Source organism: Carassius auratus, chromosome 23, assembly GCF_003368295.1.
Source record: "Carassius auratus strain Wakin chromosome 23, ASM336829v1, whole genome shotgun sequence".
Classification (NCBI taxonomy): Eukaryota; Metazoa; Chordata; class Actinopteri; order Cypriniformes; family Cyprinidae; genus Carassius; species Carassius auratus.
Genome location: NC_039265.1, coordinates 13820350 through 13839470, shown reverse-complemented (window position 1 = coordinate 13839470; position 19121 = coordinate 13820350). Strand labels below are relative to the sequence as shown.

General features: G+C 36.6%; 1 protein-coding gene across 2 annotated transcripts in view; it reads right to left on the bottom strand.

Annotated features, from left to right (window-relative positions):
* The window catches only part of hbs1l (HBS1-like translational GTPase), a 31057-nt gene that overhangs the window by 11484 nt on the left and 452 nt on the right, over nucleotides 1–19121 (bottom strand). Inside the window, exons 2-6 of one of the 2 annotated variants that reach the window (XM_026199902.1) lie at nucleotides 18802–18867; nucleotides 18289–18429; nucleotides 15512–15721; nucleotides 2093–2201; nucleotides 1–227 (exon numbers count right to left, since the gene is read on the bottom strand). In XM_026199902.1, coding sequence (XP_026055687.1) covers nucleotides 1–227; nucleotides 2093–2201; nucleotides 15512–15721; nucleotides 18289–18429; nucleotides 18802–18867 — 753 coding nt within the window. Of the gene's footprint in view, nucleotides 228–2092; nucleotides 2202–12600; nucleotides 14895–15511; nucleotides 15722–18288; nucleotides 18430–18801; nucleotides 18868–19121 lie in introns of those variants that run through there. The other variant, XM_026199903.1, reaches the window with a different exon arrangement.

The following is a 19121-nucleotide window of genomic DNA, read 5'->3' as shown; positions in this document are numbered from 1 at the left end:
CTATGACCACCAGGTTGAGAAGCGGTTTTCCTCCTTGTCTCTTCTCCAGTTCAGCACGGATGTTGAGCTGCTGTTTGCTCTTTCCAGCTGGTCGAGTCGGGGTCGGGGCGGCAGAGTCTTCGTTCACAGCCGATGGTTTGGATGGTGTCTCTGTGGTTGGTGCAGCAGTGACCTCTGGACTCGGCCCTCTGCGAACTGATGGGGCAACTACTCCGTTTTCTTCCGCACTATAAAGACACAAAATTCAAATGCTAGCTCAGAATTTTTTACATTCTGCTTGTTTTTTATTCTTCTCGTCCTTACAGTCAATTAAAACCTCATTTAGCTAATTTGCCTTGAACAAAAACAAGGCTGTGATAAACATACAAGCCATTGTCATACTGTGTTACCGTCCTAGGTCTAATTTATTTAATCAATTTTTCTTGTTTGGGGTGGGGGGGGTCAGTATTGTTTGCATTTGCAAGAAGCTTTGCTCACCGAGGCTGCATTTATTTCATTAAAATACAGTGATATTCCAAAACATTATTGCAATTAAAAAATATATATTTCAATACATTTAAAAACTAAGCCATTACTCCAGTCTTCACTGTTACATGGTACTTCAGAAATATATTATTCTTATAAATATAGCTGATTTTGAGCTTAAGTAACATTTTTATTATTAATATTTTTGTGGACAACATGATATGTTTTCAGGACTCTTTGATGAATAGAAAGTAAAAAATAAATTATATATATATTTCAACGTTATTATAATGTTATTATACCTTACACAATTATACATACAAGTACTGAGTAATATTAACTAACTACATGTACTTATTATATGGTTAGGGTTAGGATTAGGACTTGACTTGGGTTATTTGCATGTAATTGTGCATAATTAATTGCTATTATAATAGTAGTAGGTGAAACGTGTCACAAGGACACCTTAAAATAAAATGTTACCATATCTTTTAACATGATAAATGTCTTCACTGTCACTTTTGACTAAAAAGTATTAATTTCATTCAAACCAAAAAAATACATCTTACTAACCCCATACTTTCGGAATATTAATGTACTGAACTTTGTGTACTAAACATTCTACATTTCAACTTTTTAAACTCAAAATGCTGACATATTTTCAGTGAAAACCTACAATTCTTTTTCTGAAATGGAAAGCTTATGTGGAAACTGTTATTGAACAGCCATTTAAACAAACTGTTCGGAACAAAATTAACCTATTAAATAAAAGTACACTGGTTGTTCCACCTGCAGATACCCCTACACCCTTTTCACTGTGTTTGACGGGTGTGGTCTGTGGCTGAAGGAGTGGGAGTGATAGGCTGTGGGTTTGTGTTTGTGAGTGTGTGAGATTAATCTACAGGCACCAGCCATCTCTGTGGTTTTCTGCTATCCCAGAATGCAATGCAGGTAGACAAACTTGGCCTGGTTCGGAGAATTAATTCTGTGCCATATGCTATTCTGTGGATAGCAGATGACCAAGACGAAGGTCTTTTTTTTGACATTTCAAAAAAGCATGTTAACAAAGTAACGTTTTTAGTCAAGTACTAAAATTAGTAAAACTGAAATAAAACTGCATCTTAATATAAATACTTGCTTAAAAGACAAAATACAGAAGCACATTAAATTACTAAAACTAAACTAAAATCAGACTTTATTAAAGTAAAAGCTAATTCAAAATGTACTTTATATTTTATTACTAAATATTATAATAGTATATAAATAATACTAACACTGCCCTGCCAATCATAAAATCTGTTAATTGTAACTGTATACTGATCTAAAACTATATCACATACTATGAAATATCTTGTAAGTGGCTTTGAGCATTTGACTAGTGTTCACTCTAGACTGACGAATCACTGAAAACGTGACCTATCTTGACTGATTAGGACACGGTGATACAGTGATACATATTACAGGGACTGTCCCCGTGGAGTGAGCTGTGGTTAAATGCTTTGTTCAACAGTTCAAGACCGTAAAAGATCATAGTATATAGAGCACCCCTTATAAGGTTTGAACCTACAATGTTTGGGTTACAAGGCCAGATCTTTAAACCACTTCCACATTACCTCGATTGGCTTACCTTCGCACATCAAAGCCCATGGTCTGCTTCTTGCCTGACACAGTCATGCGGGCAACCTTTGGGACAACCTCTGCTTCAACACGACTCTCTGATGCCTCCCGTGCTTTAGCTAGAATGTACAAAACAGCATGCATACACTAAATTTGGATTTTATATATATATATATATATATATATATATATATATATATATATATATATATATATATATATATATATATATTTTTTTTTTTTATACATTTTTTATAAAAAGATATTAAAACATTTTTTCACCCAAAAGTAAATTTATAAGATTGTTTCTTCATCATAACAGGTTTGGAGAAATTTAGCATTAAATCACTTGTTCACCAATGAATCCTATGCAGTGAATGGGTGCCATCAGAATAAGAGTCCAAATAGTTAATAAAAACATCACAAGTAATCCACACGACTGCAGCCCATTAATTAACTTGTGAAGCAAAAACAAGTTTTCATTTAAATCAGAACATTTTAACTTTTAGCTGAAACTCTAGTTCTCTATAATATTGCTTTCTCCTATAACAAAAAAATTGTCTTGTCTGAATCTGGAGAGAAATATGCACAGATTAAACTTTTTCACTGGATAAAGCATTGGATTTTAGGGTTAATCAGAAGCTACGGTTTAAAGTTATTTGTTTCATATAAAGACGTAGCTTTCACTTCACAAGATGTTCATTGATGGAACAGAGTTGAGTGGATTGATGTTTTATCAGCTGTTGGGACTCTTGTTCTGACGGCACCCATTCACTGTAGAGGATCAATTGGTGAGAAAATAATGTAATGTGATATTCTCCCAATCTGTTTCGATGAAGAAATACATCTCATCAAGAATCTATTCTACATCTCTAAGGGAGAGTAAAGAATAATTTTTGGGTGAACTATTCCTTTAAAGAAAAAGACCTCTGTTTTCCCAGAAACTTTTTCAGCACAAAGCAACTCTTTTGCACTAATCTACTTTCATAAAATGTATGACGGTGTACATTTTATGAAGGCAAGTTTCCGGTTTGGTACAGTATAATGAGTTACTCATTTTCAGATGAGCAGATGTGTGTGTCAGTGCAATAGACATGTGCTGAGCCTTGTTTTCTCACTATCTTACTGAAATTCATGAGTCAACTCCTCCACGCTGCACCAAAACAGGCTCTCGGAGCCAGAGAGGGGGAAGGGATGAACAAAAACGAGGATGAGAGAGTATTTTTCTGTCCCTGTAAGGTAAATGGCTACAGCGAGTGCTCGGTGTCTCGTCATAGCAGTAGAGCCGTTTCAGTGGCAACAGCCACAGCCAGTCATCTCGTACTGAGCAGCGAACGCTCTGGCCAGGAAAGGGTTAACTCCGGCACGTCACTCGTACTCCCACACTGACTGTGCACTTCCAGCACATAGAGGGTTAATGTGCTAAAATAATGCAGCCTCTAACCCCCAAGAACTAAATGAGAATAGATGAGAAAATGAGTAGGTTAAGGGGATCTTATATTTATTGAAATAAAATAAAAATTTCAAGGGAAAAAATGCAACGGGAAAAAACACACTTTGAAGTTCGGGAGAATTTAGCGAGATGTCTGACTCACCTTGGGGAAAAAAAACATTGATCTTAATCATTTTTAAGGTATCATAACGTGGGAATTGACATGTATTTGCATTGTTATAGAAACGTTAATAATTATATAAAAATAAAGACCAAACAAGTCCCCAGATGTGTTTGAGTTGGAATAGCCACACCACAAGGACCCTTTACACATACAGAGCTCAAGACGACAACAAAACACCTGTTGCAGGGACAGGAAGTGCTGGGGAATGTAGATATCATTTCACCTGCTCTCTCGCACACACAAATTCAGCCACACCCACAAAATATCTCCCATCTGAACACACACACCAGCAACACTTTACACACAAACCACACCCACACAACATATCTCTACACACACAGCCACCAGAACGCTCTGTGCTGCCAAATTCAACTCAATTCTAACAAAGAGATCACTACACACACAGTTTAAATAACAAAAATTTTTTTTTTTTTTATAATTGATACAACCATAAAATACGGTGGTCAATTAAAAAAAAAAAAAAAAATCTGCATCAAGGAAATGAGCAAGAGTGGTAACAGCAAACAATTATTAATTTAACAGCATTTATTATTAATACTTTCCATATGCCAAATTCATTGTTTAAACTCCTGATTAACCTTTTTTTTTTTTTTTTTTTTTTACAATTTTCTCAATAAACGTGATTTATTTATTTTCCTTACCGAGTATCTAAATTGCCTATTTTAGCACAATAAATATGCTTTGGAAATATTGTTAGCTATAAACATCAGATATCGTGTCAATAAAGTATTGTTTTTTTTACCGTGTCGGGTGTTGTTCATGAGAGAATTACCTGACTGTGATGACATTAAAACACACACAAAAAAATACTCTACAGGTAGTACAAAAAAAAAAAAAAAAACCTGAGACACACACACACCCTTCAGGATATGTAAATGTGCTCTTCCTAGAAAAACGGATCCAGGACTATTCAAACACCAAGGAGACATGATTGTACCTGATTATCTGCTCTCTCATTTACTCACTGTCAGTCAGTGACTGCACACACATCTCTCACTCTGTTCTTACTCCATCCTTCTAGATCTGTGAACTACGTGCTAGCCCTTGCACCTCCTGTTTCCTAGACATATGAACCAAATCCAATTGAGCAGTGGGGGTAGAATCACAATAACAGAAAAAGACAAATAAAATTACAATTCAAATAATAATAAAAACGGTAAACAAAACGGTTGAAATAAATAAAAATACCACTTGGATATCATCAAAACACACCATCTAACTAAAGAAGTCTGGAAAGTCCAATGTGTTAGGCATGTTTTTTTAGTAGAGTCCAGTAGGGGGCGCTAGTGTAGCAACTCCTGGAAAGAAACGGGACAAATAAACCCATGCAAAAGCCCAAGGAGGAACGGTCGACTTTCCAAAACACTTACAGCCTACATTATCTTTTCTCCAGCTTATCTTTCATTACCTTCTTTTCCATATCAGTTATTTTTACTGGGTCGAGTGTAGCACCGCTGTCCCATAACTATGGGGAATCCCCACACACTCACCTCACTACTGCCATTCAGACATCCTCAATTCACAATTGACATCTCACGCACTATTAAAGATTTTCTCACATACAGCCTTGCCCATGCGGTACACACCTGCTGAAAACAATACATGAACATGACAGATGCACTCAGATGCATCACAGACTGGTCTTATTTAATCTCTTTCATAAACAGGGAAAGGCAAAGGTTGACAAAGGCCTAAAAGTCTGCATGAATGGGACATTCTTCAACACCTCCATCTTTAAGACACTATTTAAAGCTACATTGTAAGAAAACTTTTGCAACAATGTAGCAACACTTTTGTAACCAACTTAGAACAACTGCATAGGAACCAGCAGCGACCTAGTCATGTCCTTTTTTACTGTCACTAAGAAAATGTGAGTGTCATATGCCTCATGAACAAAATGCACTACCATGAAGGCCCCAGTATACATCAAACAAAGTTAGTTTTTTGTTCTTCGTTTGGGGGCAAAAAGAAGTTCGAAAAGGCTGAGCAACGGTATCCAATTTTTGAACATTCCGACACCCCCGCGCTGCTGGAGGCGTGTGTAGATTACCGCCGAAATGAACCTAAAAAATTAAAAAATGTAAAACATTGCGTGTCAAAGAAGGTGGAGTTTCAGAACACACCCACCAATTTCGTAATCGCCACGGACCAATAGAAACTCAGTCAAAACTAACTCCCCCAGGAAGTTCACTTTGGTTAACTATTTCAAACTGCTGAAACAAACTCAAAACGAACTTTGTTTCGGCCTGATTTTGTTCAAAATGACGTCATATGGGTTCGTTCTTCGATTTCGTTTGAAGTATATCAGGGCCTTGATGTTAGGGTAAAGCATTTGAGTGAATGGAGTGAAAGTCATTGTGAGTGAATTTTAGCACATTGCTGAATCAATAAAATTTACAGTATAAAAAAAAAAAAAAAAAACTGGCAGCTGTGGTTGCCAGAATTTGACCAAAAAAATGGTAGCCATTTTGGGTTTTATGGATTTAACTTAGTGAAATTTGTTTGTACCTCTGTGATACACTGATAATAGGGATGTTCATTTCGGTTATTTTTCAGACGCTCGTTAAACAATTATTAACTGTTAATCAACAATATTATTCTAAATTAGAATAGAATTATAAAGGATAAGTGTCTGTGACCTGTTAAAAATACTAACATTTGTTTCCCGGAAATTTATTTTACATGTGTAAAAAGCAGCAAACAACATAACATGAGGATTCATATGGACTTCATATTACATCCTTCACCTGCAGCGCTTCTGCGAGCAGAGAAATAATAAAGCTAGGCTATATATATATATATATATATATATATATATATATATATATATATATATATATATATATATATATATAATATAAATGAATAAATAGGCCTATTTGATAAATATATTTTTACTTAAATAATAAATTAAGCAAATGAACAAAAAACTGTGCAACAAGTAGCCTAGTAAGCAGAGTTTCGGTTCGTTTTTGTGCTGAGCAAAAGGAAACCAGATGGCAGAAAGCGGCATCCTATTTTTCTTTTGGCTTATTTTCAAGCATAAAGATTTTGATTGTTGATCGTTTGCACTTGTTTCTAAATCTTGCCACTTCAAGCGTTTTAAACAATTCGAGCGAATTCGGAGCTTATGCGCACTCGTTCAAAGCACGCACTGAAAGCAGTATTTTAGACAATGCGCGTACACAGAATTAATTAATCTTTCGCGTATGGTAACATCTGAATGAACACATACACACAAAATTATCAATTAAAAATTGACTGCAAGTATTCACGTAAACACAGTCGGTTACGTTTTAAGTCAGTGATCCTCAAATCTGGCTCGCGAGATCCACTTTCCTGTGAAGTTTAGCTCTAACCGTAATCAAACACGCATGAGTTTGCTAATCATTGTCTTCAGGATCATTAGAAAATCACAGACAGGTGTGTTCAATTAGAGTCGGAGCTAAACACTGCAGGAAACTGGATCTCGCGAGCCAGATTTGAGGATCACTGTTTTAAGTGAACATATACAGTGGCCTGCTGCTCAGAGAAATTTGCTGCACCGTATAATTCTCTCTCTCTCTCTGTAAATTAGACGATGTGAAAGGGGGCGTGTTTCAAGATATGCAGTGGAGTAGACCAAACTAAACAGGGAGGGAAGGCAAAACACACATGCAAACAAAACACACTCCGCGATCATGGACAGCAACACTGAACCAAGCTCTCTTCTGCAAAGTTCTCCTCGAAGTCCCTCTTGCATCTGAACGAACAGATACAAATCGCAGTTTGAACAAACAAAAAGATGTGAAAGAGCCCAATTCAGTAATCTATGCCCACCACTAATATATATATATATTTGTGTACCGGGAGGGTCGGCCAACATTGGCCAGTGGCCCACCGGGACCTGCAGCGCGCAATAAGTTCTCAGCGCTCAAATACAGAAACAGCAGTCCAAATCTTTATTGTGTAGAGTTTTTCACATAAATACAGTAGGTTATGGATTAAGTGAATGAGAACAGGTGAGTGAAAACTGAACGTGTGTCAGTATTTCATGCATGCCTTCCGTCTTAAAGGGACAGCATTCCAAATCAAATACCTATCTGTCCTTAATGTTACCCAACAAAATATGTCAAATAAATGTATACATGTTAAAGGGGGGGTGAAATGCTATTTCATGCATACTGAGTTTTTTTCACTGTTAAAGAGTTGGATTCCCATGCTAAACATTGACAAAGTTTCAAAAATTAAGTTGTACGTTTGAAGGAGTATTTCTGTTCCAAAAATACTCCTTCCGGTTTGTCACAAGTTTCGGAAAGTTTTTTTCGAGTATGGCTCTGTGTGACGTTAGATGGAGCGGAATTTCCTTATATGGGTCTTAAGGGCACTTCTCCCAGAAGAGCGTGCGCTCCCTTACAGCAGAGCAATGAGAGCACAACAGACTTCACTGATCAGAGCGAGAGCGTCGCGAAATGTCACAAAAGGAGTGTGTTTTTGGTTGCCAGGGCAAGACAACCCTGCACAGATTACCAAAGAAAAAACAGCATTAAGGGACCAGTGGATGGAGTTTATTTTTACAGAGCATCAACGGAGTTGTGCAAGTGTTTGTGTTTGTTCCCTGCATTTCGAAAATGCTTGTTTTACAAACAAGGCCCAATTTGACGAAGGATTTGCACATCGTTTATTTCTTAAGGATGATGCAGTCCCAACGAAAAAGGGTCACGATCGTGTGTTGGAACCGCATGCGGTGAGTAAAATTGCTTAAAATATCTCTGCCTCCTTGTTAGTGCATCCGCCTCCCATCGGAGACCCGGGTTCGAGCCCCGCTTGGAGCAAGTCGTTGCTGCTGCTGCTCTCGTTCAGTTTCAGCCTCGGGATCTGATTCTGGATCATAAATATACGGCTGAATTTGACTGTTAGCCATGGTTTGTTTTGGATGATGGTTTTTTCCTCAAGGTAATGTCACAGCTTCCAAACGCTCTCTACGCAAAAGCCTACTGGCGCTCGTGATTCTTTAGCTCCGCCCACACGTCATGCCTCCAGTCGGTCGTGTTTTTCCGGGAAAAATCGGTACAGACTATCTTTCTCTTATGAATATAATAAAACTAAAGACTTTTTGGAGTTATGAAAGATGCAGTACTACTCTATATGTACTCAAGATTAACAGGATATTGAGTGAAAACGAGCATTTCACCCCCCCTTTAAGTAAAAAAAACCTACTGTATCTAAAAATTTTTTTAATTTGTATCTCTATTGTATTTGTCTAATTGTGCTTCTTTAAATATATATATCTAAAGAGAGAAGAATGAATGATTCTTTTAATTTGAAAACTACATATAAGATAACTACCAAAATACATTTAGCTAACTACAGTTTGGCTAAAACTATTGACTAAAAGTAATGACTAAAAGTTGACAAAAATGCAAGGACTTTTCGTTGACTAAACTAGACTTAACTATGAAAGACTCAAATGACTAATATGTGACTAAGACTATTAAGCGATTTCGTATCAAGACTAAGAATAAGACTAAATATAAAAAGGCCTGCCAAAATAAACACTGGTTGAGATACCAAACGTTGGTTTTGGCTTGTCGTTTGTATTGCTTTAGCTTCTTATATTTTCAATTCTTGTTCTTTTCTAAAAACTGTTACTTGAAAGGATTGTTGGGGAGTGAGGGGAACTAAAATAGCCTAGCTATGTTTACAGTGTTTATTATAATGTTTGTAAACAATTAACGCATCCGCATTAGGCCTATTTCTGAATGAAATAAACGTGACTTCGTTTTTTTTTTTGTTGCAGCAAACCTTTTTAAATATTTTGATATTTAATATTTGATATTTGAATTCCTGAAAATAAATAAATAAATAATTATTTTTTAACCATTTAAACTGATTTTTATTAATCAATCAAAATTCTTAATGGTTGGTTAACGGTTAACCAGTTAAAATGAACATCCCTAACTGATAACCATCAAAAGCAGGTGGTGATGAGAGTCACATGATGAACCAAAGCCCATCACAACCAGCTTTTAAATGTTAACATATGGAAGGTGCATTCACACAAACACTAAAGACCATCATGGTAACACACATGAACTGTAATAATGAAATAAATATTAATTACAACATTAGATGTAACAACACACTGAAGAAACAGTTATTTCAACGGAAAAAAAAACATCAAATGTTAAATGTAATGCAGGTAATTCTGAGAATGTCAATTGCTCCCTGTAAATTCTAAATTTCTTCTCACTTCTAAAAACGGTATACTAATGTAAAATACATTAAATGTCCAATACAGTTTTTCACAGTATATAGCAATTTACCAATTGAAAGGTTTTAACTGTAGCATTTTTACAGTCTTTTACCATTAAATTCATGATCATTTCAGATTCTGATTTTTTATATGTTTAAAACAGTTATTAGGTGGTTTCTGTTATTTTTCAGTAATTCAGTGTTGTTATTTTAAACTATTACAAATGATTTTCATCCATTTAAAAAAAAGTTTAAAAATAAAAAAATTGCAAAAATGTAAAAAACAAAAGCTCACAAAATTAAGACAAACTTAAAAAAAAAATTAAACAAAGCTAAATTAGAAAAATAATAAATATAATATTAATAATAGTATTATAAATAATAGCAAGTTGCTTAACACTTAATTGGATTCTCAGGTCAGTTACAAGGGCTAGGCTGTTTCTAGGGCTTCCATAATTTGGGGTGCATTTCCCAAAAGCAACTAAGGTCACAAGATCTGTTGTTACAAGGACAGTTCAACGGGCAGCCATGGTTGGCTAATGATGCTTTTGGGAAAAACACCCCTGAATGTGTATTCTATGTAGCCAAAAAGGCATTGCTAAGTGGTTGCGAAAGTTTCAGAATCAAAGCTTAGAACCAGTTTTAGTTTTGCTAGTTTCTTACTTCAGATGTAAAACCAACCATGTCTCAATGACATTCAGACCCTTCGATATGACTTAGGTTCCTACTACTTACTTACTGAGATCGTATCACTCATTTTACCATCCGTCAGATGAAAATAAATAAATCTTCATAGCACACAATATTAATTACAATTTGATTGCAAACTTTAATTTCTAGAAATTCGGGTTTGTTCAAATCTGCCAATCCAACAATGATGCTTAACTTGGCAAACCGCACTAATAAACCTAACCATTAATTTGCATTCTTACTTTTAGCTAAATTAAATAGGTATAGAGATTACTGTATCTGAAGCCTCTGCAGGTCTTCAAAGTCTAATTTGGGTAAAATCATCTCTAGTTCTACTGACAGGATTCAGGGGAGTGCAAAGTATGAGAAAACAAGAAACAGTCTGACAGAGAAAGAGAAAACTAGCTACAAAATGATCTTTATTGATGCTCTCAAATAGGGTCAATAACCTCTCTCGTTCTCGCTTTCTGACCAATCTATGTAGTGCTGCACATCTCACAGCACAGGCACAATGACATATCACCATTTCTGCAAAAGCCACAAAGTGCAAAAAAGGGAGAAAACGTCAAAGAGCAGTAACACGGCCAGCTGTAAACCAGTCACTCTTTCCTGTGTGGGTGGCAAATGAAGGCAGAGAAAACAGAGAGGGGGAAAAAGGGATAGATGACTTAAGGTGGTCAGATGGCAAAAAAGATAGAATTTGCAAAACGGAGTGAAAGACAGCAAGTGTGAAAGGTGAGATGCACCATGCTTTTCAAACACAGGCCTTCACCCACGCTTGTCTCGGCAAACAGAGAGTTAAAAAGAGCACGTGACAAAGGAAGATAAAAAGTCTGTAGTCAAAGAATCTTAACAGTAAAACAGGATCTTTACATTTTCTGAGGAAGGAGTGGACGCTTGCCCATGCAAAACTCTAGTACCAATGTCCTGCTAGAGTTTTCCAGATGTTTGCCAAGGATTTTGCTAAGAATATTCAAAGAGGTTGTAGAGCTGCTGCTTAATGTTCCAAGTCAAAAGAGCCCACCAACAAGATATTCTGGTCTCTAGATATGGCACATGTCTCTCCTTCCATTTAAGTCTAGGGGAATTTCACCAGTTTAATTATCCACCAGATGCAAAATCATAACGGTGATTTCTTAGAAATGTAAAAACACACCTTTCCTTAAACAGAAAAGATCTCCTTCATGTGTGACCCAAACTATGCAGGAAAGGCTACACATCAAAGTGCATTATTTAAAGGTTTACACAAATGAAAACGGTCCAAAACCTGTTTGATACAATATTTTGTTCATAAAATGAAAGTCAGTCTTTGGACCCCATTGACTATCATAGTATGGACAAAATTGTGTTCTGCAGAGGAATGGATGTACATTATGGCAGAAGTACATACATGCAGCACCACTAGTAATTTTGTGTGTATTTAAATAAAAAAATAAAAAATTCTGTGAACATTTAAACCCAATAAGAACTGTCAGGGATTAAATGTTCAAAGCTTTTTGGCTCTTAATTGATTCTTCTAGTTTATTTAGGCTTAGCTAAGTCTAACTCACTAACAATCCCAATGAACACCCTTCTTTTTAAGTGATTATCAGGATTGAACTGGTTTTGGAGACCAGGTCAGTGTGCAATGAGGAAATAACGTCAATCTAAATGTGCACGGGTGTGTTTTGAGTGTTTTCAGACCATCTTCAGATCTGTGCATGTGTGTATCATTTCCAATGGTGGATGGTCTACCACAATGAAAGCAAAGCCTTTGTAAAAATCTCTTCCAATATGCTCTGGGCGTGTTAACACCTTTATGTGGCCACAAAGACTCTCTGTTTTATAAGTACATATGCGCACACACACAACACCACAAGTTAACACACCCTTTAAGGTGAGCAAAAAACAAGCTCAGCCTCAACACACAAAAGTTCCCCTCCACCCCCACATATTCACACACACCTCAACATCAATCTCAGAAATGAAACTGGAAAATCTTTATTTCAGATTATATACAAAACGTCAGGCCCATGGCCACAGCAGTCACTTAGGTACATCAGTGCTTTAAAACAAATAAAAAAGGCAGCAAATAATCAAAACTGATTTGAAAATAAATATGAAAATGTGTATCGAACTTTTATTATAATGACTAAAATGCACTTTCACAGTGCTGAGTGTCAAACACGTAATAGAAAAAACTCCAGGTGTCCCCAAACCCAAATGTCTTCCCTCTTTCTGTGTTTGTGGTAAACCAACACTGCACCTCATTTCAAAAGGCAGCAAAACAGATGTAGAGAGAATCTGTTGTTGTTTTTTTCCCTTTATTTTTGCACTGTATCTGCTCCCCTATTTTCTTTTTTGCTATGTAGAGCAACTCTAGATGCGAGCATCATTTCTCAAAATGTCATAAAACTACATAATCAGGTACAAAAATACATATTTAGCTTAAGGAATCATTTTAAAAAATTTGAAAATATGAAAATCCAAATGAAAAATTCAAAATATGAAAGACTTTAAAAGTAATACTCAATTACTATCTGAGGTTGTGATGTTTCAGACAAAAACAAATAAGAGTCCTTTTTAACTTTTCAGTGTAATGGTTAGCTGTAAATAACTATACAAAATTTGAAAATACAAAAGTATATAGAATTATTGGGCAATTAAATAAAATAGCAGTCTTAGTGCTTTAAATAATTTCAGGGCTCAAATGTCCAAACCATTTGAGTGCTGCCTTATGACTGACATCTGAAAGTTCATATTTTCCTAAAATTATAAATGCTAATCTATTCAGGTCAATCTATATACACTACAATTCACCATTCAGTCTGACAACTTCTCGATATAGCCTTGCTCCATTAAATTATGGCCAAAAATGTGGCTGTGGCATGTAAAACATAAAATGAACCTGAGCTGCAAAATACCCAGAGAGTTTTAAGAGAGATTCCAGTTCAAGTCAGTCTCGAGTAAAAGCTTTTCTCTGATTCCCTTTGACTATATCATCCGGAGAGAGCGTGTTAAAAGAAAACGGGGTGATGTGATGGAGAGGTGGACACTGCACTCGTTCTTTCACTCTCTCTATCTGTCTGCTGTACAAGAAAGCATTATAAGCCGCTTTATTGCACCGGCTCTTCTCGTTTCTCACACGAATACACATCGCTAATGCAAAAATAGATGGTTTAGCAAAGACACGTTTTTTCTGACTGGTGGAGATGCGGGTAAAACTCAATGGGGTTGGCGAACGACCATCTGGAGATGTTTGGGACATGAGTGCGCTTAGATCGACACTCTGATTTAAGCTAAGTGGGCGGGGCTTATGTACAGCTGCTGCAGATTTGTTCGATTCTTGATGCTTACACCCATTTTCACTCTTCAGCAATGCAGTGCATGTTGGGAATTGCAGACCAAGTGACACTTGGTGTTGGGACATGAGATTGGTTAGGGATGGTGCCTCTGAAAAGCCAGGAGGAACATTTCCAGCAGATGTTCGGATAGACTTTTGATTGTTTTGAGGACAAGTTGTAGGAGAATTGTTTGTGTTTTGGAGTCCTGGTAAACTGTCATAGAGTTTGGGACTGTTGTCCTGATGCTCATTGATCAGCTCAGCCAATGAAAGGCTTCCAGAGCTCTTTGTTTGCCCAGGTACTCCCAACAGTCCACTGCTTGGCAGGACAGTGCTGACACTTCCTAACGAGACAGGAAGAGGGGCGGATGGCCTAGGATCCTGTAGCGCTAGACTACTGAGAGAGCAGGTTAAAAGAGATGAGGATGTCACATCCAGACCAGCTGGGACAGATGTGCCCAAAGAGAGACCAGACGAGAGTGTCGCATTAGAACCAACAGACAAACCAGACATAGGTGGGACACTAGGACCCTGAGAGAGCACTGCAGAAAGTGGGGCAGCAGGACCAAGAAAAGAGCCAAAGGGACTGGTAGTGAGAGGAACTGTATTATCCAATGAGAGACCAGTGGAGGGAATTAGAGGAGGAACATTTGTACACTTCTGTTCATGCTCTGCTATTAGTTGCGCCAGTGAACTTTGCCCTAAAGTAGAGCGCCCACCATCACTACCTAAATTCTGAGACAAAACCACTTTTAAATGGTCTTTTCCCAAACTTCCAATACCAGTAGGAGGATTTATAGCTGCAGGTATGGACTTGTTTGGGTCAGGCATGGTTAACAGATCACTGAGATTATAAGATTGTTCACTGTCTCGTTTGCATGAAAGTGCATTTGATACAGTCTTAGTGTGTAAAGGAGGAAATAAGGCTCCTTACCTTACGATGGCCAATTGTAGTCAAAGAGTGCAACCGAGAGGTTAAGGAAGGTGATCGAATTTCATTGGTTAGCCGAGACCACAGAGAAAGCAAGAAAAAGGCAATACGTTATACACTAAAATTAAGGACATCAGCGATTAAAAAGTGAAAAAAAGTTATCAATTGAAGCATAGAGAAAAATTTGTATATTACATTTTTAGATTTATAAGTTAAAGGTGTCCTTTAACATTATAATTAATTTACATAATAATAATAATAAATATTTGTATTAGTAGTATTTTATAAAGTTAGTACTTTTTTAATTTATTTTAACGCATGATTATTATTTATTTACAGCCTCCATCACTGTAAAAAAAAAAAATCAGGTTCTCCCCAGTTTTGAAAATTTAAAATTTAGCATTTCCTCCCTGAAACCTCTTGCCAACTTTATGCATGTTTTTTTTCTATCTGTGGTCTTGTTGGAGTGGTTTTCATTTTCATTTTGGATTAAAATACATAATAGGGCACATTTTAAGTGGAAGTAGCAAAGATGTATTCTGGGTAGCTAATGGCTATAAGGGTGTGTAGGGTTTTTTGGTGGTGTGTATCGGGTGGAAGGGCGTGTTTGTGTACCTTTCTGTGGTGCAGCTGTGGTGATAGGCTCGGGCTGTGGGTTGGTTCTGGCTGGAAGGGCGTGTGTATTGGTGTTCTCCTCAGTTAGAATAAAATCAAGGGCTCTTTGAGGGTCACAGTCATATTTCAGAGCTGCCTGAGTCAGTGTGGAGTCTGGAATTGAATCTCCCAGCACAGCTCTCATCTGATCCAAACAGGAATACAACCGACCTGTCCAAACACAAACAAACAGGAAAATAAGGACAAGGACAAGGACAACATCAGTATAAAAACACTTGATTTTGTTCATACAAAGCCTGGTTAGTAGTAAGATAAGATACTTTTCTTTAAAACGTTATATTCAAGGTTTCCACAAAACATATTAAGCGCCACAACTGTTTTCAACATTGATAATAATAAGAAATGTTTCTTGAGCAGTGAATCAGTATAACCATGATTTCTGAGGATCATGTGACATTGAAGACTGGAGTAATGTCTGCTGAAAATTAAGTTTTAAACATTAAATTGTAATGATATTTAACCATTTTACTTTTTCACTGTACTTTTCAACAAATAAATGCATCCTTGGTCAGCATAAAATATTTCTTTGAAAATTATTTAAAAACTTTAAAAGGTTTTTGGGTCGTTTGAACAAATAAGTTGTTTAACCTGTCTTAAGGAAGCTGGTTAGGCTAATTTAGTCCACCAGACCCTGATCAGAGGCATTTATTAAAAGATACAAAAATGCAACACCTCAATAGGGCAACTGACAGAAACTCACCATAAATATACAGGAAGTTAAATAGCTATTTAATCTTTATTTCCACAACAACAAAATATCCATAGTTCTCATAAAAAAGAGAGCAACAAACTTCTCTGGGTGTATGTCCAAGATGTGTGTGTGCACGTTCACTTGGATGGGGTAAATGCAGAACACAAATCGATAGGATGGATATTACATTTTGCTACAAGTCACGTCAGTTTTCACTTTGAATTATATATACTAACATGAACATTATACACAGCAGAAAATATGCATATAATTAGTCTGGACCGCTATAAAATTTAAGGATGAACTGGTTGACCGGCCATAAATCGGAACCGGATGGTTTTTGCTTAAAATACGCGATCGGCAATCGGATGGTTTTTTGGTCTTTTTTCGGCCGATTTTTCCAGAAGTGCGCCCGCATTCACAGACTAGATTGTAATCAATCTCTATGCCATTTGTGTGGAAGTATTTCGAAATCTGTGCGCAGGACACTGGGGGCAACCGATCAGCACTGGAAGCGCAGAGCTACATGTCTGAGGCACAGACATAGACAGTAAAAGAAATGGACACAGCGACCCCATTGGAACTCAATTGAGACAAGTGAAGCCCATTTTTAGCATTTTTAGCACTTCCGTTTCTGACGCGCAGACTCAAACAAAGCTTGACGACGTCAGCAACCTGTCTGACAGATGTAAATGTTCTAGTAGCTGTGCGTGCAAACTGCCATCATTAATCTTGCAGAGACAGCGAGCTTGAGTGGGGAGTACTTTGGCGTGAGTGAGCAAGAGTAAGTATTCTGATTCATTATTTTGTATAGTATTTTAAAATGTAACGCCAGTACGCCATATTAAGTTAATTGCCTGCGAGCTTCTCCTCCTGTCTGTACGGTAATGCGAAAACTGTTTCTACGGGGCCATAATGTAACATAGAAGGTAATGGAGCCCTTTATACATTGTCGTGTATCTTTAGAAATAAATAATGGACAAACGGAGTCTTTAAACGCCTCAGATGTAAAGTTATTCGCTGTCAAAGTGACGCCAAAATGAATGGGAGTCAATGGGAACGCTAACGCAAGTGAAGTTCTGCTAAAAGATAGCAGCCCCCACCCGACTTCAACTTCCGGTCGAGTTCCTTGCCACCTGAGCACAGAAATAAGAGTCCCTTTCCCGCTCACTGAAGCTGCACAAGAGTATCTGTACCTGTCCGTGACCTGCACAAGCGGAGACAGTGAAGGGATGTTCATCTCAACTTCTCGCATGTTGGATGATAAATGAAACGTACCAAACGTACTAAAATCACCTGCTGTGGCACACTGAAAAAAAGTGTTTCATTTCAATTAAATAATTTTAGGGTAATGATTCACATCTATATTTTTTTACTTGAGACAATAGTTATTTATTTTTCATTGGCTCAAGTAAAAAAATATAGATGTGAATCATTACCTTAATTATTATTATTATTAATTGGATGAATTAAACACTTTGCATCTTTTTTTCGCACCAACATTATTTTATTTTAACATTTTGGAATAATACTTATATAGCATGCTTTTATTTAGTCTCACTGGTAAAGACCTTGTTTTAAATTTAAAACCACATTTAAAAACTAAAATATGCTTATTTAGAAACATCTTATTGAATGTGCGTTGATTGTGTTGTTTGGATTGTAGAACTATGAAGTTGTTGCCTTTAATTTCACATGGTTACAGTTAATCTTTTCATTTAAGGCCAGTTCTCTGTAGTTTCAACCCAATTCAAAAACAGAAGCTAAATGCTGATGGCTGTACCATCTATGTTTGTATTGAATGTAGGCTACTTACTGTGCAGTTACTGCCCTTAATTTCAGATGATTATGGTTCTTGTTTTCAAAAGCCAAAAGCCAGTTTGGCCTATTAAATACCAAATAAACATCTTGTTTATGCACACTTCCCTTCTTTCTCGTTTGTTGCTTAAAGATGCAAAAAAAAAAAAAAAAAAAATCGGAAATCGGTATTGGGCCATCTTAACCAATAAAGTCAGTGTGTACCTACCTTGCTGTAGTGGGTCTAGTGTGCCTGCAATGGAAGGAGATGTTGGCATCTCCTCTTCCTCCTCCTCATATTCTGCCTCTTCCAGGGTCTCTACATGTCGAGCCTGCCTCGAGTCTTGACGCGAGTAGATAAACTGTGCAGCTATGAAAAACATAATTCCACAAACATCTCCATAACAGACAAAACTTAACACCCTAATTATACAGTTATTTGACGTGTTAATGAATATGGGAGTTTTAATTTTATTCAACAACAAAAAAAAATTATTTTCATAAATGGTATTGCAGTGGGTCATAGAATCCAGTAAAATTAAAAGGTTACTGGGTTCAGTTCGAATCTTTACAAACTTAAGCAAATATCACCATAATCATATGCAAATTATAATTACACAAATCTTCAAACTAAAAATATAAACTACATTAGAAACGTTTTGCAATTGCTTTATGGCATATCTAAATGATGGGCACCCTCATAATATGGAATTTATACATGTATTTAATACTAAACACAAACCAGTGGCAGGAGAGATGCAGTAGTCATCTTCCACTGACTGACCGTACATGTCATCATCCTCAAAGTCTATGAACAAGGAAGAAATGTAGACTTTCTGTTATATTGCCAGTTAGTTAAAGCAAGCACGCTGCATCAGCAACAGAAAAGCATTGATGGGGCCTAAAAAGCTTTGCTTATTCAGCCACTCTAACTGAAGCAACACAAAAAAACGTTATGAACAAAACTGACAGTCAATACAGGGTTGAAAAATAGTAAATAAATTTAATCTTACGAGAAAAAGAAACCAGATGTTATTTTGTCTTATATAAACTTCAAAGCTG